The sequence below is a fragment of the Rhea americana genome, unplaced genomic scaffold, assembly GCF_003343005.1.
Source record: "Rhea americana isolate MKP2758 unplaced genomic scaffold, rheAme1 scaffold_5, whole genome shotgun sequence".
In the NCBI taxonomy this organism is placed as follows: domain Eukaryota; kingdom Metazoa; phylum Chordata; class Aves; order Rheiformes; family Rheidae; genus Rhea; species Rhea americana.
Genome location: NW_028186645.1, coordinates 8,722,465 through 8,746,555, shown reverse-complemented (window position 1 = coordinate 8,746,555; position 24,091 = coordinate 8,722,465). Strand labels below are relative to the sequence as shown.

Sequence of the window (24,091 nt, the reverse complement as noted above, 5' to 3'; positions counted from 1 at the left end):
AAACTTTATTATTGCCGAAGATGCTTTAGTACTGCAAGTACTGGGATGAGTTYTGCTAGACAAAACTCAGACAAGTAGTCCTGTTCCCAGATGATTTATTTTTTGGAGTTATCTCAAGTCCATCAAAATCAGTAGGAAAACTTTCACTAAAAAAAGTTATCATTTGCATGAGTGGATTTTGAAAAGAAAAAAAAAAAGAGATAAGCAAAGTGCATACTACTTTTACTCTGCTTGAAGCTCTAAAAGAGTACAGCTGCTTTCGCTGCCTTAGCTATACAGATGTTCTAATCATAATGCTTTATTATGGTCATTTTATCAGGTATATATTTGGTAACTATGTAATTTGCTGAAAATCTCACTTCCTCCTTTAGAATTTTGTTCGTATTATCTAACCCTTCAGTTGAAGTCTAGCTTTTTGCTACTGTGCGAATAACTTTGAACATACAAACTGAAACAAATACCTGCTCAAGTCAGCAGACCACCTGAAATTATACTTGCAAACCATTTGAACGTTCTTATTGTTTGACTGGGCTACCCATTCTGAAATTTGAGGATTGCCATTCAAACGTTAACGCTTTATATCTCAATTCAAACATTTTGAACAAACAGCAAAATACATCACACATCCCCCACATACCAAATCCTCCAGGTTCTCCTCTGACGTTAGCAACTTCTGTCTTCATTGTAAATGTATGACAGTATAAAAAGCTGTGATACATTTCAGATTTAGGGAGGATCGTATAAGTTGAATTTTGTGTAGAAATAGTAAGTTTGATGGAACATCTACATGAAAACAGCCTGGGATCCTAAGAAATCAAAGCTGTACTTGCTATACATTCTCTGCCTCTTTTTTTCAATAGCATTAAGTATTATTTCAGTCAAACTAGTATCTTTGGGGCCTTTTTTTATGACAGGTTTCCTACATTTTTGTGAAAACAGGTGGTTGACAGAAAGAGAGACTCCTGTGCTCTACTTGATGAAAAGGTTACAAAATTATTTCAATCATGTTATTTAGCACCAGTACTGTAGGAGGAAGCACCATGGGAGCACCACAGGAGGTCTTCTTCACAGGCGCTGTTTGTGGAAATACTTTAAATTAAAGACTGTTCTGTTCTTTAATTGAAGCTACAATAGCGTGGACAGTTTGCTGGGATATGATGCTCAGAATTCAACTCAACTCAACTCCAAAAAAAAAAAAAAAAAAAAGCTTAAACTTCAAGAAAGTATCATTTGTTAATGGCATACCAGCTTTTATCATGTCCAAGTACTAATACAGCTGTGACTCTGGCAATTCAAGGGCCCCCTAGAATCTGAGTATTCAGGAAGAGTTTTATTGAAGGGCCTCCATTTCCTGGAATACGGGCCACTGCTTTAATGCTCAAGTTAATTCTTAGAGAGTTTCAAAGATACCTGTGAAAGTACTGAGTGTCCTGCAATTAATTAGGAGTTGGGTTGCAGAGCATAAGAAATCTTTTCTCAGTGGCATAGAAATTATGGCAGGAAGGAAGAACTCAGATCTTGGGCATAGCGTGCAAGGTGTAGGTCCCTGTGCAAATACCATGACCTTTTCATAGATGGTTACATTGGGTTCCAGTGGATTTAGGATTTTCACAGGTTGGGGATTTCTGCATTGCTTGTGATCAATCTCTGCTCTGTCCACAATCAAAATATTCAGAGGAGACTGCAAAATATTTCTCCCTGCTTACCCGTTTTGACATTTTTTGCCTATGAAATGATGATGCAAGATCTGGCAGGAGAGAAGGTTGGCTTTTCTTTTATTTTGAAGTCTGATATAGATCCGTAGTTAAGGGCTTAAAGAATAACATGTAATAGTTTATTTGATCCAGTTTATCCATGTGCCATCTGCTGGTGATGCACAGAAAATGAACATTTGAAAATCACCTAATTTTCATTATAATAACTTATAACTGTATGTAATTGTCTCACATGTATCTCCTTCTGGAGTTATAACTCAGATCTGAAATATGGAAAATGTTGGAAAATTGTGGTGATTTTGAGCAGTGCTGAATGGAACGCTCTGATTTTCATGTGTCTGCTCTAGTCTAGCTTTCTGACTTTTATAAGGGCTTCTACAGGTTTTTTATTGTTAGGAGGACCTTTATTTTAGCTACTAAAATATTTATAATCTAAGATTTAAGTCCTCTGAAAGACTTAAATACTTTAAACAGGTGAAGGCTCAAACTTAAGACATTTCAGTGTGAATAGCCAGTAAGATCATGAATACTGCTCAAATGTAATAGATAATGGTAGAGAAATATAATTTTTAAACAAAAAAAGAAAACCATTATTGATAGGTTTGCAATCGTTGTGAAGACAGTTATTCTAAACTTAGCAAATTTTTATTGGATGTTTGGAGTTTTAATATTTTTTTAAAAATCGGTTTAGTACTGTTTATCCCTGTGTATGTTTAAATCACAGATAGGCATTAGGAAGAATTGTACCAGAGGGGGAATTTAAAATGAGCTATTTCAAATTAGTGTTCAGGGGTAGAAATGGTGTTGTTTGGCTTTGAAGAACAAAGAAAATGGCATAAAGTTTTTAAAAAAATGTAGAATGGGATTAAAAAAAATCTACATATTATTTTTCATCATTTTTTTTTCTCATCCTCTTCCTACTCCTGSTCTGGAACACTCATAGCAAAGAGTAGTGAGAGCACTATTAGTGCAGATACTGACTCTGCTGTACTTAAGCCTCACAAGCCCATGCTATATAAAGGTTGGATTTACTAAGAATGAAATCCTCATACTAATTCAAGATCACCTTGATAAACTCAGTCCCTATTCTTATGAAGCACGACAAATTATTGATGCACATTTAGTGTCATTTGGCAACAGGGTCCTCAAGAAAATGCTCTGAAAACTTTCATGTGTGCTACTGATTTTCATTTTCTTTATTTTCTGAAGATTCGTAAGTTTTAAACAAACTATGACCTCTTGCTTCCCTAACTAATCTTAGTCACTTGATATTTTGTACAACCAGCAGAGGTTTTTTATAAGGCCTTTGGGAAAATGCTGTTAAAACATTATTAAAGGAATAATTTATTTTGCTGCAACCTCAATTAATAGTCTGACACCACATTACATACATAGTTACGATTACACTATATCAGTCACTGTGTGACAGTGGTAAGTGGGAAGGAACATGGAAAACCAGGTGCTGGGCATGCGGGAGGTAAGAGGCCATGAAAGGGAGGAGTTAAGGGACTTTTTAATGTGTGTGGCAGGAGCACACTTGTCTTTTGGCTTGGCTGTAGTAACACAAATATATATGTCATATTCTGAAGATTGTGCAGAATCTTAATTAAATTGGATGGAGATTTTTAGCTCATAGCTTGCACAACAAACAGTGGTTGTGAGCCTGACACAGCAGCATTTATTTTCATGGAAGAGTTGTGGAGCCTCTAATTCCTAGTCTTTTATTTCTCAGAACAACTAGATATTTAATTAAGTTTTGTCAGCACCTACACTTGTCTGTAGAGTTGTTGAGTAGCAAGCCAAATTCTTCATACTTTAATAGCAGTAGATTTTTGAAATAGACTGCTCTCGTTAATAGGATGGTTTTTCCACATGAAGATGATTAATTTCTTTCAAAATACTAAGCTCAGATTTTAGTATAATACTAACCACAATCATTGTCTACATATTTTTTGGTGATTTTTTACCTAYTTACTTGTATTTATTTATTTTTAACTATTATTTAGTCATTTGACATATGATAAAATTCTGTCAATAAACTTGAAAACAAATCTTGAAATTTAGCAGAGGTACAAAAGGCTGTATCTCTGTGTAGTTTAATGGCCAATATAAAATTCAAACTGAAGTGATCTAATAGTCTATTCTGCTGTTTAATTCTACGAACCAATGAGTGTATTATCATCATACTTTGGCATTCAGGTAACTAGAGTTTTATATTTTAGTAATAGTACAACATTTAAATATGTTTATTTTTCTACTGAAAACGTCCTCTACAATCATTTATGAGTTCTATGGAAAAAGATTCTTTGCTTTATCTTGTCTGTCAAAATATGTATTTTTCTCTTTTCTAAGTCTCTGACATTTTGTTAAAGGGAGTGAACACCCAGCTGTTGTCATTCCCAGATGTGGCCCAGCAAGCCCATTTAAAGGACACTTAAGTACCAAGAGTAATGGTAAGTAACACACATCCTTTCCTAAGAATGTTGTGGTTCCTTTGCTGTGAATTATGAATATTTATGAATTTTTATTTATGAAATTATATTTATGAATAAAAATGTTTGTGTAAGTAAAGATCTGCATTGTTTTCAATTGCTGAAATTTAATAGTGCATACATTTAGTATGCTTTACTGAAAATACTTTTGAGGAACGAGTTTTCTGTCTTCACTGTTTGGCAAGCTAGAAATAGTTAGCAAGATATATAAATGTATATAAATAGATAAATGTGTGTGTGTGTGTGTGTCACATATGTATGTCACATATATTGCCTAGAATGTATGAAGTTACTGCTTTTAACAAAGCCCTCTGATTAAACATCTAGCTTTATAGTAAGTAGTTGAAATGGGCTAATATATGTTTATATGCTATAATGTCACCTCCGGCACATTTCTCAGAAGAGTATAGAATAGAGAAACAGGAAGTTTCCATACTGACTTTTCCGTAGTCCAACTTCAACAGCTCTTTAGCTATTTATTGCAAGTTAATGGCTCGGTGGAAAAAAAAAAAAAAAAAAAAAAGTAAGTACACAGTGACTTCTTCAGAGCTGGACAGTGAGTTTGCACAGGCAGAAGGCAAGCGGCCAGGAACTAAAGCTGGATTTAAACCAGTGGGCGCTGGAAGAGGTGACATACTGGAATGAAAGCATGCATCAAAGTCTTTCAAATGCGTGATGTTGGAATTGGCTCTTAGGAAAGCAAAGTTTCATCTTGATACTTGTCCTGTTTGATACTGGCAGGATAAAACTTATGAAAGACACATTTTCAAGGTTCTTTGGCTTTGATTTTCTGATAGTGATTGATAGTCTAGCTGCTATTGGAAGTTCTGACTTTGGGTTTGAATTGCAGTTAATAACTCTAAAATTTTGGTATTCTTATACCTGTCTTTATAATGTTTAAATATGTTTTAATTTTGTAGCTTTCTGCATTGATTCCTCACAGAGTCTAACCAACCAGTACCTGATCAGAGATCACCTGATGTTTCATTATAACAAAATCCTTTCAGCCAAAGGTAATAATGCACATATATGAACCTTTTACTCCAAGATTTAGCTCATTCTTTCAGAATAGGCTCCTATCAAGGAGGAGTGAATTGGATTGTAGGATGCTTAGTTTTTTTTCCCTGTTTTGTACACAGACTGATATCAGCAAGGAGATGTAGCTGCTACTTGATGATACCTTTTGTATTCTTGAGTTTGGAAATTTTGTATAAATTTTTCAAGTTTTGCTGGAGTTACTAGTTTAATTTCCAGATACTTTCTGCTATATCWTATTCATTCTGCTGTAGTAGTACTATGAAATAATATGCTGAGATAAAAATGTTGGAGATAGTTGTGACAGCAAGCATACAGAATTTGTCTTAGGAATAAATGTAGAACATTTTCAGTTAAACTCAGACCAGTGTTTTGTTTTTATTTCGAAGATACTCCTGATCATCGGTTCATATTACAATCAGTGGCATTAGTGAGTGTTAAGGACTTTGAAAATTGCTCCATGTGTTTGTAAATGAAAAAAAAAAGTACGTTATTATTTGTGCATATTTTATTGTTAGAAGGTACTTATATTTATCAAAAGACAAAAAAATTACTTCAACTTAAGAGGCTAAAGTTCAGTAAAACTTACTGTTCTGAAAAAGAAATAAACACACATGAGAGATCTCAGGAAGATCATTTTTGGTTTAGGTAAAGTAAGGATTCATGGATTTACATTGTAAAATTGGCCTTACAGTCAGAAGGCAGTCAGCCTTTGCCTTTCCACAGTACTGTAGTCATTCTGTTGGTCTTTATGAGGTAAGAATTCACAACTTCATTACCTTTCTTGCTTCACTGATTTGTATTTATAATGGTAGGATAACCAGACACATAATCTGCAGTTATTAATAATCACTAAAACTTGGTATATTTCAAATTAAACTAAGAAAATAGTGCAAACAACATTCTTTATTTGACTTAAGAGGATGCATACTCCCAGTTTGTGTAATCTATTTCCAGTTTTATTTTTCTTAACTTGGTGGGAGAATCAGTACTGCAGGTTTAGCATGGGCACCGTTAATGTATTTCTAATATGTGAGTTGAAGCTAGTTAAAAACTTAGGGTAATAACATTGCATCTGAGGAGCTGTTGTTTCATAATTTCTTGCCTTGATTAGCCTCCAAGTAACTACAGAATGACATTAAAAGATGTTTCAACTTGTTCTCTTCTGCTCTTGTGAGATTCCAATATTATATACAGTATGTGGCTGTGGGATCAAGCAGCACTTCTAATTTCTGTGGTCATTAAAGGTCTGTATTTTTGTATGTTGTATATATCTAAAGTGGTCTAAAACAAGTATAATTTGAGGACATTGACAGTGCTGGCTATATAGCAGTGGGTTTTTTTGCATACAAAAGGAAATGGCAAATCAGGTCTCAGTGTAGAGCTACTGAATATCAAGTAGTCCAGTTTAGAATTCTTTTTTTTATGACAGTGCAGCTTAAGATACCTGTGAACTACTGTCTACTCCTAAAACAATTTTGTTTGTGATTTAATCCCTTTATAAAAAAAAAATAAATTTAATAGAAGATTTTGTATATTTCTTAATTATGGCAAGATCATGCTCAAAATTTAATCAGATTTAGAAATGTGTGGTTATTGCTGTATGGACTAGTAGTTCCCCATTGACAGTGCTAGAAGTGAAAACAAACTGTATTATAGTCAAAATTAATTTTTAAAGTTATATATGGAGCATTAAGTACTGTGTTTAGAAAGTTAGTGTCATGCACAGTACTAAGAAAAGTCTATATAGTTTCATTCTTCATGGCATAAACTGATCATGGGGATTGCAGTCCTAGAAATATTAACGACAGGATATCCCAAGTGTTTAAATTAAATGCACAAAAGTTTGCAGGATATGAGATAAATGCTTTTTTAATGTCTCCTAAAACATTTTATGGTCTATTTCTAGTTATTTTCAGAGAAAGGGTTTTGGAGATGTTTGTGCTGATTTTCTACATCATACCTTCCCTTCCTAAAGCCTGYTTTAAAGAGAGGTGCACTGGGGCTTTTGATTCTGCCAAAGTCCGTGCTTAGAACAGACATACTGTTGTTTTTCTGCCATATAACATACACAATATCTTCAGGTATGCAGCTAAATGCAGTCAGCAAGTAACTTACATTTCTGAAAGATAAAAATGTATAGAAATCTTTTATAGGGAATCTTCATTAAGTAGAGATTCTTCCTTCAAATATTTATTATATTTTCCTTAATGTCTGTCTTTATCTCTAAAATTATCTGACTATATTAATATCAATCTAATCTTTTAAATGCATAGCACATAGCGAGCATATTTTAAAATATAGAAAAACTTCTGTGTTCTAATGAAATTAGTCTTTGTTTAGTGTTTTTTTATTGTCATTTTGTTTCTATCACAAATCTTTATAAATAAAATCAATGTGGAATCACTCATATTTATTCTTTTTCGTATTTTTAGCAGCAGTAGACTGTTCAGTGCCGAGAAGTAGGTTGACCAGCATCAAACGTAAGTATTTGTGATACATTAATTCTGGAAAAGCTTCTGTAAAACTAGTTTAAAACAAAAGAGCAAGAGAAAGAGAAGAATAATACCAAAATATGATTCTTAGTCAAGCATATGTGCATCTGCTTCTTTCTTCGGCTTTTTTTTCCTCCTGCTGCACCTATTTGTAAGAATTGGCTGTGAATATAACGCTAGTGAGATGTACCTAGTGTGTCAGTGATTAATTGTGCTTAGGATTACAATTAATTTTGCTTAGGATCTTTTCAGTCACTTAGTTAATGGAGCAGAAGAGGAGAATTTCAGCATTTTCTTATGTCGTGAGAATGAACTTTAAAGAAGAGAGCTTAGTAGTGTGAGGACAAGAGTTAATTGGGAGAATTTGGCATCTGGGACCTTGTCTGAAACTTACTGTTTCATTTCACAGAAAATGTAGCTAATTACAAGCACACAGCCCCACAGCCTGGATTAAACTGCAGTTACTGTTTCTGAGAGTTGTCTCATTACTTACTATTGTGTAAAAGCAGCAGTACTGTAGCTTTCTTTATGGTGTTAGCTGAAAAGCAATATTTTCAAATCATTGACTAACAGAATACTAAATGAAGTATATTAGTCAAAGGGGATAAATAGCAGCTGTTTATTAGAATAACAAAAATATCTCTGTTATCTGATGTCTTTTTCTCTAAATCCCTTTCTATATTTATAATTAGTTACAAGTGCTGAGATTCTGGAAAAAAATACTCATTTAGGATGGAAAGATAAATATTTTCTTCTTCATACAGTATATTTTGTTCTCTTCTGTTATTGTGAGGTTCCAGTATTAGATACAGTATGTGGCTGTAGGATCAAGCAGCACTTCTGATTTCTGTAGTCATTAAAGGTCTGTATTTTTGTATGTTATATATATATATACTAAAGTGGCCTAAAACAAGTATAATTTGAGGACATCAACAGTGCTGGCTATATAGCAGTGGGGTTTTGGTTGTGGTTAGTCTCAAAGCTAGGCAAGTCGGAGTGATACTACCCTGTAAAATGAGAAGAATAACTAGAGCTGTCACAGGGAATCATTCAACCTTTTGGCAGAATGACTTGATTTCATTTTTTCAGTATTTCTGCACAGTGGGTTGAGAGTGAATTAGGCAACAAGCTGCACCTGGATCGCAAAAGGTGCCATTGGTATCTATGGGTATACCTTCTTGTGGAGCAGTCTTGCAAAGATGTCCAGACTGCAGGGGGAATTTCAGATCACCTGTTCTGTGGATTCATCTGAAAAATTCTTCTTTTCCATGCTCCAGCTTTATCAAGAGTTCCTTTGAAACAAGCATGGAAGCGAGTTGGTGCATGAAGGAAATTTACACCTAAATGTTTGCCTAAAAAAAACCTCTTGCAGTTTTTGTTTCTGCATCAGCTAGACTCTTTCCTAGATTCCCTAATTAACAATTATTCTTGCATACCTTTTCAGGTCTTGAGCCTTTCTCAACATCAGCAAATGCCCCTTTGTCTTAGTCTGCTGTCTTTACATATAAAATGCTCCTGAACTGAGATCTTGTGTGTTTCACACCAAAATGAGTTTTCCTGAATAATAGCTTCATTTTGGGAGGCAGCAACAGTAAGTTAACTTTAGCAAATAATTGTCATGACACTAGCAAGTGTGCTCTATAGTGAGGAAATTTCCATTTTAGATAGCAAGCCTTAGTTCAATATGTTTGTCTTTCAGTTCATCTTACTCAAACCAGTGTCTGACTATGTTACTCTGTTCTGGTCACGGATGGAACATTAATCTCCTATACAGGGTGTTGATGGAAACATTTCACCTTTGTTACTGCTTTTGTTTTTGCCATCTGTTTGATAAAATTGGTACACTAAATCCTCGCTAAATTGCTCTTTCACCTATTTTCAAACTGGAATGGAAAAAGCTGATGCTGTGTTTCATTTTGTTAGAACATGCATATAATGAACACAGCCCTGGAAGAAGACATTTCTAGTTTACAAAGGAAAACAATTTAAAGCTAGGAGAAACCAAAGCCTTTGATTAGGGRTTATATGAAGATGACAACCAATAGCTCAGGCAATGAGAGTATTCAAAATGTACTGAAAAGAAAGTAGGAAAAAAAGATTTTTAGAGTATTTTCAAACCAATTACTTTCTATTTTCTTGCTAAGATTGGCACATATAACTTATGCAGGCACAAATGCAATACCAATGTGACTGAATGTCAGGGAATTGTCCACAGTGCAACTGAGATCCAATCAGTGCTTCACGGGGAAGTTACAGCTTTATTCTCTCAGTAATTCTGTGCCTATCATTGCCTCAGTGGAAGCATATTATTACTTTTTTCTTTTGGTGTTCCTTGCCTTACTGCATTCCATTAGGGTTTCCTTCTCCTCTCTTTGTTGCAAAAAACAGATTTGGGAAGGTTGGGTAGATTTACAGTTTGAAATGCTAAGATTTAACAGCATAAAGAATTGCAAAACAGAATTCATGTAGATAGTATTAAAAAACTTCCCCTAAAAATGTGCTTCGTGTACTGCTAAAATAGCAGGTGAGTATTTCCCGTTGGGGTTGTTGCCATGAATCAGTCATTAGTGTTTAAGAATTAAATATGATACTGTAGTTGGCATTCTCTCTGGACAACTGAATGTGATCTGTCCTTAAAGTGTATTTTGTTTCCACTGTTCTTTTCCCGTTATCTTAGCTGGCAGCAAAGTAGGCAAGCTGCCATGCCACTGAGCTAGCAGTGAACATGTTCTTGTGTATTAGATCAGCTCTATTGACTTAAAATAGTTGTTAAAATCTGAAACTTCTTGAAATGTGAAACTTCTATGTTCAGAATTAGTCCAAGCATGTTGATTGATACCAGTGGCCATTAAAAGTCTGGAGTTGTGGAGTTTGTGCCAGAAAACTTGACAAAAGCCATGCCAAGTAAGACAGCTGCCTGGTTTCTAACAGTACTAACTTTTCAACCCATATGTTTAGAGATTTTTCCATAAAGCATATTGATAGTACAGCCTGAACCCAGTGATTAGAGTGTTTTGGAATGCAGTTCTCTTTGATACCAAAAAAAAAATGTATACTGAGAAGATACCCACTAGAAATCTATTTTAGCACTGATGAAACTTGAATGGGGAGGCAGAGGGAAAGGATTCAGACTGATAAGTAAAYTTGTTTTTTAAGTTTTGGAGGATAGGTGATTGGTTCAAGTAGGAATATTAATAAATTGTTATTCTTACATAATTCTATGTTTGAATTTGAATTTTCCGGGTGAGCACATACATATTTTGAATTATCCTTCGTACTTTAACACTCCTATAAAAAAGGATAGATCTATGAAAAGCAGGCTTAAGTATTTTATTGTTGCTGCTGTTTTACAGGAATCTTTCACAAAATCTCTCTGCTTCTGATCTTTAACTTTTCTCTTGAGTCTTGTCTGTACACATGCATTTTTGAAAGTGAAAGATATAAGCAAATAAAGTAAGTCCTTTGAAAGGAAACACTCAGGTAATTCTAACACTTATGTTTCAAAACTCTTTGTAAAGGTATTTCAGCATGTTTATTGGGTCAGAATTTCTGGAGAGCAGGAAAACCTAATATATCAAGATTTTTATCAGTCTGTACTTTTAACTATAGTAATTTCGATTGCTTTTTACAAAGGTTTTATTTCTTTTTTATGAGAGGTAATAAATTTTAAGAAATGTGTTCAATACATCAGGAAATGCATTTTTCATAGTTTGTGTTTGCAAAAAAAAAAAAAAAAAAAAAATCAGATCAGCTAGTCAGATATCATGAGTTAAGCAGACCAAAATTTCAAACAGTAGTGCTAATATTGAAGCCAGTGACCAGTCTCAATGTAGTAAAATGGAAGAACAAAAAAGGCTTGTAATCTTGATCTGTAAACATCAAGCAATAGAGGAAACATCGTTTCCCTTTGTAGTTTGTTCCAGTAGTTAACCGTCTTTGTTACTGAAAATGTCTCTGATTTTTAATTGAATTTACCCAGCTTTAACATCTGCCCACTGTTTTTTTTTTTTTTTTTCATTTTTGTTGTACCTTTTTCCACATTTACTGAAGACCACAAAATACCCGTAGCATACCACAGAAATGGAATAAAATCACGTTTTCCACTTAGTCACAGCATTAGGTTAGTATAGTGCATCTAAGTTGTCCTTAGTGGGGGGTAGTGCCCCTGGACAAAATCTGCTGTCCTAATCCACCTAGAAGCCAGTGTGACCTCTCTGTGGAATACATTGATTGAGGTTTACCTGAGCCGGCTTGGAAGCTTTCTTTACCGTTGGTGCAGCGTTTCACAGTCTCGGTGYGGCAGGCTGCGCGTAGGCTTCTGTATGCTTCATGCTGCCTGCAGAAGTATCTACAAGATGGTATGCGAGTTCCCCATGTGGATCAGAGGTGGATAAATTTGGGATAATCCTGTGCTTCTAGCCTGTTCTGAAATTCCTCTGAAGAATTCATGTCTCACTGCTAGGCTTCATTTCCAAGCTTTAGCAATGGCCGGATTCTGCTATTAGTAGCTTGGCCAAGTAGTATCGTATTTCTTAACTAGATACACTGGTATAAACACTACTTTTCTGAGTAACATTCAGTTTGATACAAACAAGGCTGGAGGAATCTCTAGCTCTTCATAAATCTTTTGTCACTTTTCTTTATGGTGAGTGCTTCCCTATTTCACAAACAGTGCTGCTAATAACGGGTGTGAGGAAGGACTGCAGAACTATGTCTTAGAATCAAAAAAATTGTAATTTCAGTATTAATGCACTTAAATTTAGACTTAAGAGAAACTAGAACTTTGCACCCAAAGACAAAGCTAATTTGACTTTGATGAGATTTTACCTTACATGTTTAAGTAATGATGTACTGGAGATTTGTGCTAATTGAGGTAGGAAGCTGGATAGGAAAAATTCTTATGAAAGGAAGCACTTGCTTATGAAAGTAATTTCAACATCTGATATACTGGACATTTTAATCTATAGTAACTTCAAGGTCACCAGAAATGAGGATGATGKTTGTRCTCTTTTATCTAGGGGAATTTRTAAGGGATGTAAATAATATCCAGAACTGTGTTACTTGTAAAAACAGTTGATGTAAAAACACAACAGMGAAATGGTCAGTTTTGGACAATATTTTTGASATATGCTGTTCTGTAAGCTAAATTCAGTTTGAATTTAAGAATATTTTGAAATTAGTATTTTTTTGTCTGCCAAGCTTTTTTACATCAAAAATAAAATAACTTGAATGGTAACTCCGCCATGATGTGATAAACGTTAATTTAGTGATTTGAATTCAGAGCAAAGGACAACCATTTACATTTCAAATCATGTTGTCTTTATGTGCRCAGAGCTTTCAAACTGCTTAGGAGTGCGATATATATGATTTTTTATCTTTCTTCCAGGTTTTATAGCATTAATTTTATAATTCTAAGCACTTGCCTGGAAATGTTGCTGCAGCCTAGGCTTGAGGCGAAAAGAATCAAGCCTATAGAGGGAGTGCTCTAACAGAGAATGTTATTATAAAGATATGATCTCTACTTTGTAAGTGTACTCTAAACTTTGTGAAAAGAGTATTTGCTTAGGCAAAAGTATTATTTCTATATTAGACTGATCAACGTTTCATAGATAGTTCTTTGATTTCTAAAATTTGTAGCTTTTCCTATGCTTACCCTCATTGCCAGCAGAATTAACAGAACAAATTCCTGGAGAGGGTGGARTAAGTTATGGAATTCAGTTTCATAGACTCTGAATTTGTCTGAAATACAAAAATCAGTACTTTGTTTATAATTGTTTATATTATTTCTTTACTACATTATAAATCCTCGTGGTGGTTTTCAGCACAACAGTTAATGAGATACATTAATTCTCTAGTAAGGCTTAACTAAGGGACTCATGTAATTTGGATCTCTGAGATGTATGTTATATTCCTATGCATTTCCTTTTTAGAAGAGATGAGATTTTTTTTTTATTTGTAACAAAAWATATACATTAATTTGATTTTTTCACATATTTGACTTTACAATTATGGTAGGTTTCTGGAGCCATTGCACAGTTAAAGCTGTTCACAGTGAAATTATTAAGTACTTTGTAATGAATTCGGTTGATATTTACTTCATACTCATCCATGACGGTATGCTAAGGGCAAACTTGTCAAATTCATAGTTTAATTTAACCTCACTGAAAATCAAAGACTCTACACACTTGTGCTTGATTTGAAGCAAAAGACATCTAGGACAGTGAGGAACCTTATCTAATTAACAGATACATTTTTCTCCCTTTTAATACTGCATGTTTCTCCCTGAAAACATTCTTCTCTCTCTTTCTTTGTGTGTTTAATATATTCACAGCTGCAGCACAAACAATTCTATATGGTAGTGTTAAGTATCTTCAGCTCCTAATAGTTGTAATTACACTTGTGCCTCAAAGGCACAAGTGCTTCAAAGGTTCAGGCCGTTTGTATGATACCATTTTCTGTCTAGCTAAAGCTAAAATGAAAGACTGGATTCTCTAGTTCCTGCTTGGGGAACATGCATGTGAAATAAGGGTAGGTTGGCAATATACTTTTTCTTGTGCTTTTGCCCTTGTCTTTGTTGCTTGCTGACTGCCTCAGGGCTATCCTAACTTATATCTAGTTGTCTGTTTACCTCTATGTTATCTCTGTTCCCTAAGAATTTCTTGATTCTGGATTTGCTGTTTTATAGTTCTGAGCTTTTACAGCAGATCTAGCCTGAAAATGCTGCCATTGTGCTTTGCACACACCTGCTCTGCCTTGTGGTACCCGTGCATGACATTGCGGCCTTGGAACGGACTCTGGCTTAGCTGAGCTGAGCTCAATGTATTTTTGATGTGAGGCAAAAGATTTACATTTTCCGTGTGGGTTACTGTAGTCCCAGAATGTCATTCTGACAACCAAAGGTAGCATCCTGGCATGCTTTGTGTTTTTTGTTTCTGTACACGTAGGCACAAGTCGTGCTTTAGCTGAGAATAATAATGATGACAAACAGTCCTGGAGGTCCACAAAAGTTAGCTTTTAAAGCTTTGAACCCCAATAGTAAAGACAGAGTCTGTCCAGCTATGTTAAATCTCAATCTCAATCCTCTATTACTGAGATGTGAAAAATCTCACTGTGAAGTATAAGCTAAAAAGCAAACAGCAGAATAAGGAGAGCAAAAGAACTTAGCTTTGCATTAATAGTCACAATGCTTCATAGTTGTCCAGAAACTCCACTTAAGTCATGTTGTATAGGTAGAACGGGCAGTAATATTTCAGTAATATTTCAGCTTGTGTTGTCTTAGATGAATCCACTTTCCACCTAAGCACTTGAGTGTAGGCAAATTTCTATTTCAGACATCTACTCGCAGTTACAAAATGAGACACTCCTGCTTCTTTATAACTTGTATTTTTGTGTTGTAGAGTTCTGTCATTCATTCACTATGTCTTCCTAGATAGTAATTCAATACTCATTTCAACCGTTTTATTCAAACAATAGGAAAGACTTGCGTTTTTACAGCCTCTCTACAGATACACAAACGCTCTGAGACTGAGTAATTATTTATTTCAAGCACATGAAACTTCTGACCTTTAATTAATTTCTGAGGGTGCTGTGACTTTTAAGACAAAAACAATTAGAAATAATAGTAATTTAGAATAACCACATAATAATAATTTAGTGAAGCAATACAAATATTGAATTTTAATTAATTTAATGGTACAGTATATTTTTTCCTTAAAAATGTATTTTTTATTCAGATTTRTAGTATTTAGCTTATCTTAACTTTAGCTAATGGCTTTCCAGTACTAAAAGCAACTTTATGTTTTAAATACTCTAATGGAATGTGCTGAAGAAGCCAGCAACTGTAAAGCAATTACTTCGTATTTTACATGTCAGTTGTAAGAACTGAAAGAAAGAGAAAGAGGGATTTCCCTGAGGAATATGAGCAAGGATTTTGCATGTGAAAGAATCATTTCTAGTTTAAAAAGGTGCTAAAATGTTTAAGAAAATGAACACACATACTTAAATAATTCATAGAGATTAATTTATCTGTAGAACTGATGTACCCAGGTTGATATAAAGGTTGATATAAAATTTCCATGAGCTGTAGTCCTTGAATTGTTGGGGTTCTTAGCTATCTAGAGAAATGTACCACACCAATCCACAAAGTTATTTACATTTCCATGCATTACGTGCAGTAATGTAAGTGAAGATTGGGGTCTACCAGAGTACGAGCTAAATATATTACACATCTGAAGAAGGGATCAGTGAAGGCTTTCTGTCTGTGTGTATATGTCATACAAAGTCATATGTCAAAATTATATAGTAACATATGAACTTCAGTTTATGTAAGTGAATGAGAAATCTAGTCAAGAATAAAACAGGTTTCACTGTGCATGCAAACTTCAAACATATGCTTACTTATGTAGGACTTGCTTATTTCCATTTGGAAATGAAATTATTAATATTTCTGATCAGCCTTTTTTGGATTATTCAGCTTTGTGGATTTCGTCATCTGTGGCACCCCTGTGCTCTCAATATGCAAAAACTTTGTATTATGTTATGCAAGACACCACATGTAGGTGACCAATAGCWAACTTAGAAAATTTACTTGTCTTTCTTTTGGACTCTTCTCTGAGGTTCCTGATGGCACAGACACCTAACTTATCTTCTGTGTTACAGGGACAGTGTGAATAAGATCTTGAACTGCAGACTAGTGTAAACTGATAAGCTTTTTCCCTCCTCATCTGGCAGTGGCTCTTTTGCAGTGTCTGCCTTCCTTGCTTATGTTCATGGCAAGAACATGCTGTTTTGCAGTGGATTTCTATACTTGGAGGAATCACTGTCTATTCTTCCATGGTTTGAGCATGAATTTTGTACACAATTTACTGACATTACACATGTTGTTTTTTGCTGAATAGTTGGATGAGAGCACCTAGAATTTCTATGTAGTCTCATAGTAGTTGTGAATTATTGTCTGGCTTCAGCTTCCAGCAAAGTAATTTTTCATAATTGCTGAATGTTTGAAGTGGAACATATCGCAATGGTCCGACTTGCTGAGTGACTGGATACCTATGCAGCATTTTTAAATCATTTATGACAAAAAAAAAATTCCATTTGGATCTGACAAACTTTATTTGTCCYTTTGCTAAGTTGCAGATCAGCAAAGAAGAGAGAAACTGAAAAAGAAGATAGCCAGGCATGAAAAAGAAATGAGTGAGGGTAAAAATGCCTCACGATCCAGCTCAAGAGAGAGTGGAAGGCTGCTGTCATCATCTTTGGGAAAGGTAGATAATTTAATTTTCTTTAAAATGGTAGATATCATACTGTAGTACTTTCTTACGTATTTGTTCCTTATGGAAACTATTATGGACTTCCAGGGGACTCCAGGGAGTCCAGACATATTTTTCAGGGAGTTTGGAAAGATTAAGAAAAAAAGATTATTATGAACTGGCACTTCATTTAAACATTAGTGAAGTAAGTGATTTCAATATCAAGATGCTGCTGTATGTCTAAAAACCTCCCCCACAATGAGTCATAACACAAATCACTTTCTTTCAGAAGGCAAACACCAGAACATTTTCTTTATTGCTGTATTGAGGAAGATAAACGTTGGCTTAAGGTTTCCTCTTGAGCTATCTGTGCTTCCTGTTTTTCTAGTGTAGCTTTTGTCTCACAGCTGCTCTCTTACTGCTCAGCTGGGGATGTTTTTGAAACATGTATACAGCTCGTGTGCTAATTGTTCTGTGAGTGGGTCACCAGGAGTTCTACATTTATCCTACAAAAGTCTAGGATGTGAGGCAGCAATGACGATGCCCTTAGCTCCTGGGCTGGAGAGGCAGCTCTTGCTGATTGCTTCCCGTTGTAACAGCTGACCAGCACTCCGACAGTGGCTCTGGAGGGAGGGCTAGCRTATTTCAAACAGCAGAAAATCAACAAGGAGTGCCATGAAATTTTCCTAGTGTGTGCCCAACACCAAATGCACACCGCAGTCTTCTGACACAGATGGCATGTATCTGGATAAAGTGTGCCTGTGCTAAATTCAAACTCGTCACCCTTGAATGCTCTCTTTAGCCTCAGCTGAAATCCCCATGCCACCTCTCTCATTGCAGAGCACCCAGCTGTGAGAACTCCAATCCATTAACTTTTCTAGCAGAAGAATATGAAGGATTTGTTTTTTTTCTTGAATCATCAAAGTCCTCATTTGGAAATTAATTTCATTCATTACCGTAAACTACACCTTCAGACTGCAGTTATTGAAAATAGAAATAATACTTAAATATACATAGTTTTCCTTATTTTAGCCAATACTTCATCTAGATATGTGGCATACGTTTCCAAATAATAAATAAATAGCATGAATGAATTATTTTATCCTACTCATTACTGTAAAGGAGGAATTGCAACTTAAGGAAGACTGCTACTTTAATTATGTTGATTTTTAACATCAGATGCTTCATATCTGTAGAACTATATTAAATTTCCACATAATGCAGAAAACTTATCAATAGGTTCTGCGTGTCTGTTTTATGTAGCAGGCAATTTGAACGTGACCTTATTGGAATGTAAAGAAATATTGCTTTGAAATTCAGTGCATAGCTCTTAGTTATGGTTGAAGGCCTGTATAAAAAAAGGGAGAAGATGTCATACGTAAAATGGCAAGATATTTTTTAATATCACCATTTTTCTCCTTCCACATTATTTTCTGYGTATTAACAGGTATTTTGGGGGGGAGCTGGGAAGCAGAAGGCAGTCTCTTACATTGTTTCATGGCACAACCAATTAGTGTGCTTGAAAGGTATCTAATTACTGKATAAATTCTGAGGTATTAGAATGAAAAGATGCAAGTGTGGTCTTTGATATAGAAATAGAACAAATTGTTACTCTTTTCCTTTCTTTTAATCAATTCCAAAGCAAGGTCTTTATAAAATAATATCTGTCCCAGTTCTGCTAATTACTTACAGGTAACTTATAGCCTTCCCATCAACATTTGTCTTGAAAGTGTAGGTTCTGTTGTGTCGACAGAAACTACATTTTTCTCTCTTCTGGCTAGTCACAGGGTGTAATTCAGCAAACTATAGGTTTAGCTGTGCATATCAAGGTATCAATAAACAAGTGTACTTTAAAAAGTGATCTTGGAAGACTTACCAATTCAGTGCTGGACAACACATAGAAAGTAATGTGTTCTTTTAGGTGAAATATTTCATTTGTCTCCCTGTAGGTATTTTTTAAATTTTACATCTACAAATAATAGTCTTCACTAAAATACTATTTGGTACTATGTTAGTCAAATTATTAACAATTATATTGCTTGTTTTGCAAAATATTTTTCACTGGAGTATAAACAAAAGCATTAGTGAGTGAAAATCTCTTTAAGTGGGCCTTCTGGTAGAAAGGTGGGTAGTGGGAGTAATTGTGTTGTTGTGTTTCTGTGACAAAAATGAAGTCAAATGAAGCTTTGCTTCGTTTGTCAAAAAATGTTCTGATTTTTGTGTGCATGTTGTTAAACCAACAGAGAATTCTACTTCATTGATCAGATGTCTTCTAATGCATTGTTAAAGTGATTTAGTCATTCTAAATTTATGTCTTTAGCCATCAGAATATATCAGTGGTTCACAGTTATGAAAAGAAATTCTGAAGCTACCTATTAAAGCCTATAATAATATAGAGAATATTTGCCACAGAGAGTAATCACACTACTGATATCACTATTGTCATTAGGAAAAAACTGATCAAATACATCCTCTGTTTGTGGAACTGCTCCAAAAATAGTATTCTTGAATTAGAAGGTTCCAGGGATGGAATGAGACTCAGAACAAATCTGAAGAGATTAATTTTGGAACGCTTCAGATTTCCAAAGAGGTGCTCATTGCAGAATGTGATTCTGTACTTAATAAGCATTTGATAACATTATAGGAGGAATGTAAGAAATAAAATACAAGTAGAATGTTCCTGGCTTTGCCATCATTACATTAAAACAAGARTACAAAAGCTAAAGTCATGGCTTTCATAATGCATAACTTCTTGCCTAATAAAGTGTGACTCTTGTAAAATGTATAGCAAACTAAGAGAAGCATATATATGTAATAATCCTTGTAACTCTGGCAAGGTCAATGCCTGAATGGATTATAGGCTATATATATGCTAACTAGCTTTGATTTATGCACCTGACTTTCTGTTTTCAAAAAGCTTCATTCATTAGCATTCAATTTTTATACATCTTGATAAGTCTGATATCTTTATTTCCTCATTCTTCATTTTTCAGAGTTGCATTTGTTATTATTTAATGCTTCAGTAGAGCACAGAAACTGTTTTCAGTTGTGCTTTGTGCATGGTGAAAAGAGATAACTAGGAGACTGATTACCTGTAACTTTTTTTGTACCTGACTGGACTGCTCTTTGACTGTTTAAAAAAGATAAACAATAAATTCTTTACCAGTAATATCTAGTTATAAATGGAAGTTACTGTAATATGGGAGTCTGCTATGGTATGTAATGAACTTATTTCTACTGCACTTACCTAAGTTTCATGACAGACTTTCATTACAATCACTGAATTTTTGAAAAAATATTTAGATCATTGCAATAAAAAGTTGTTCCACCTAGAGCTGTGGGTTAAAATGCAGTAGATGTTTGTGGTGCACCATGCATTTCCCTCTGTTTAGCAGGACACCCTAAGTGTGGTACGTTAGCCGGGAGACTGATCTTAACATGGCACAATGGAGCACTTTCTTGATGGGATCACTTGCAACTAAATTACTTCAAGGGCATAGTTTATTTCTCACAGTTAAGCAGAAGGTTGAGGAAAGCACAAAGTGTACTAGGAACAGCTTTACTTCTCTTCTGCTTGCCTTTTCTTTCCATGGAACATAATAAAGATGATTGACAGTTATGTGTGAAAGTTAATCAAAATAGCATGATAAACTGTGGATACTGATGCTGAAAGGGCTGCTCACATTGTGTCTGTGTGTGTTCATGAATATAAAKTTTTTAAAACATTATTTAGTGTCTTATTTAGACTGAAAAGATTGAGGATGAATAAATTATGTGTCTATTGGTGTCCAAACATTCATTTGTCTATGCACTAGATGAAGTGTATATACTACTTTTTTAATGAACTACTTGAAGTGGCTTTCTCACAATGTAAAAGGCAGCATCTGAGAAATACTATGTAATCTGTGCGTAGAATACCACCAGAGTATAGTCTTCCTGAGGAGGAAATACAGCTGCCAGGAGCAGGAAGTGGTGCTCACATAAAATTGTAGATTCATAATTTTTATTTTTCTGCACAAAGATGATTTTGGTTTTTAAGCATTCACCTCAGTGATTCARTAAAATTGCATGAAGCGCAATATGACTTGCCTCTGAAGCAAAAAAAAACCTGGACTGAGCTGGCTATGAGTGAAGTCTCTGGTTCGAGCGAGACTCTGTATTTCACATCATGTGTTCAGGTAGTCCTATCAATAGGTATTTCTGACTGCTAAAGAAGTTTTTTTTAATTTATCAATGTCAAAAGTCAGCTGAAAGGAGACTCCTCCTTTGAAGAGTAAATTTTCTCTTCTAACCATTTTAAGTACAATCATAGAATGGTTGAGGTTGAAAAGGGACCTCTGGAGATCCTCTAGTCCAACCCCTCTGCTCAAACAGGGTCACCTAGACCTATTAGACAGGGTTGCATCCAGGCGGGTTTTGAATATCTCCAGAGAAGGAAATTCTACAGCCTCTCTGGGCGACTTGTTCCAGTGCTCTGTCACTCTCACAGTAAAGAAATTCCTCCTCATACTCAGGCGGAACTTCCTGTGGTTCAGTTTTTGTGCCTGTTGCCTCTTGTCCTTTTGCATGGCACCACTGAAAAGAGTTTGTCCCCATCCCCTTGACACCCTCCCTTCAGATACTTATAGACATTGATGAGATCCCCCCTCAGTCTTCTCTTCCCCAGGCTCCATTGTTAAGTTTGACTGCAGCGTGCATGCATGGCTGTGAGAATTACAACTCAAATGCCTTGTGTTTAAACATTTTTTACACTGTTATTAATGTTCTGAAGATGAAGTATGCATGAATTAGTTCTGTCAGARTGAAATATGTAAGCAACTAAAGAAAGCAGAAGTGCCTTCTAAGCATCAAAGAAAAATCTTATGTATTCATTGTTCAGTAYGGATTTCCTTTCTAGCTTCATAGTAACAGTCACTTCTTCATRCTATCTTGAATTAATACATTTCCATATACAGATTCAGTAACATCTCTTCTTAATAATATCAGGCCAGCAGACTACTTGATTAAAGTAGGAATGTATCAAATTATAGGATTGACTATCACAAAAAAGAAAGAATGTAGCAATACAAATCCGAATGAGCAAAACGGTTATTATCGATGCCAATATGCAGACCAATTATATTCATATTGATCTTGCTCATTCACAAGTTTGTGTGAATTTTCTGTCCTGCCTTTTTCACTTCTTAAAATGTAAGGGGTTATGAGAGCAGCAACTGTAAAGAATGCTGGTCATCTCAAGCCAAAAGAATCAGAAGTTCATATATTACAAAATTGCAGCTATTGTCTTGCAACAGCAGAGTTCTCAAAGTGTCCCTATGATTTCATTATATGACGGTAGATGTACTATTCTATTTGAAAACCTGTTCATACAAAAAAGATAATTTCAAGTACTGAATTCGTCTTACTGTAACTTCAGTGGCCCCAGTAAGAGGGGCATTTAGATCTTTTMTGTGAAAATATATTTAGCAAGCTTTCATTTGTAAGCTTGATTTTTACAAGGCAGCTGATATMTCAGTGACTTTTGAGTTGAGAAACTAAACTTCTAGAAAATAAAAATAATGTAGAGATGAATCTGGATTTTTACTCTACATTATTTATCTTGCCCATCATTTGACAGCCTMATGCTTTGATCTGTTTTGACTGAACCTCCCCTTCTACAGAAACTTGCTGCAAGTAATAGTCCATCTATCACAGTTTTGTGACTAATAAAATGTAGGCATAAATGTGTAATTTCTGAACCATTTTATGGGGTTATTATTAAGAAATTATATCACTRAGAAAATTTGTATCTTTTAAAACACACTCGAGTTGATTGAATCAACAGAATGGAACATAACTTGGACAGTAAGAAAGGTGGTAAGATTATTGACTTCAAATTATATCACTTATCATTTTTTCTAGTGATAAAATCCAGAGCTATGGTGCTTCCATGAAATTAAAATCTGTTTAATTGTATCTGAAGAATAGAGTTAAAAATCCTTCAATCTGTGTTACCACATATTTATAGGCATCTTCTGTGTATTGATAGACATACTTTTATCTTTCTTTTCTTTCCAGCTGATCATCTAGTGTTTTTGTAGATAGAGCTGAAAAAAGAAAATGATTATACTTGCTTACAGTTAGGTTTCCTGCACAAAAAGAGGAGTACAAGTAATTTTCTGAAACCTTGGTTGCAGGCAAACAGCATTATCTGACTCTGTAAAATCTTTTTGAAGTCACCAATGTAGTTCCTGTTCCTAATATTATTTCTTTGTGTGCCCAGTGGCTGTRCTGCCCAGCTGTTCAGGCAATAAGGGTTTATCCCAGGGTAACAGTTTCAGAACACCTTTTTTCTCAGTGCATCTCAAGAAGGACATTAATACAGTTGTAGTTTGCAGTTCCAATGTCTAGTTATGACCCTAGCTACTTCATCCTACAATGTAGTGAAGAAGCAGAAAAAAAGAATTGCCTTGAGCTTCTTCAAGAATAAGGAAAGTTTAARATTAGAGTATTGCCATATTTCCCCTCTTCCTTTTGTTTTGGATCCAAGGAACAGAACAACTGTSTCATAGCCCATAACAACATGAAAACTCTTTATTATTTTGGATATTGTGTGGTACCAGTCCTCAAATAGTAAGAAATACTTCTAAAGTCTGATTTATAATGCAGCTYCATGAACTATTTTAATACTTGAGAGAAAATATATACTTTAAAAATTGAGCTGTTTATAATACAAACAAAGGGGTATGGAATTTGCTTCTCAAAACATCTATATACGTGAATTCCAAAACTTTTCCAGTCTTATCTGTGCTAAGCTACCATTGCAACTACTTTATATGCAAACAATTACACTGATAAGCCTTATTATACTGCTTGCTAACACAGGCATTTGTCTGGCATTGTTACTGCAAGTTATTGGTTCAGCACTTAATTATGCTGYAGTAGTAAAATTAAGTTGACTCACATGAGACACCATCAGGAACAGCTTATTTCAGCTCAGCTGGCTAAAAATATTAGCGCTTTGCTTTAGGCATCAGCACATATGCACATTTTTGGGTACTGTTATAACATAGATAGGTCTTAGTGATTTGGGAGAAAATTTTTGTGTGGGAAGATGAAGGAAATAT

At 34.8% G+C, this 24,091-nt stretch overlaps 1 protein-coding gene across 4 annotated transcripts in view; it reads left to right on the top strand.

The window, feature by feature from the left end:
- Positions 1-24,091, top strand: part of SPATA7 (spermatogenesis associated 7) — a 43,546-nt gene that overhangs the window by 5,670 nt on the left and 13,785 nt on the right. For 3 of the 4 annotated variants that reach the window (XM_085317578.1, XM_085317576.1, XM_085317579.1), the window contains exons 2-5: positions 4,088-4,168; positions 5,128-5,220; positions 7,678-7,725; positions 16,867-17,000. In XM_085317578.1, coding sequence (XP_085173704.1) covers positions 5,187-5,220; positions 7,678-7,725; positions 16,867-17,000 — 216 coding nt within the window. In that variant the 5' untranslated portion in view covers positions 4,088-4,168; positions 5,128-5,186. The remainder of the gene's footprint in view (positions 1-4,087; positions 4,169-5,127; positions 5,221-7,677; positions 7,726-16,866; positions 17,001-24,091) is intronic. The other variant, XM_085317577.1, reaches the window with a different exon arrangement.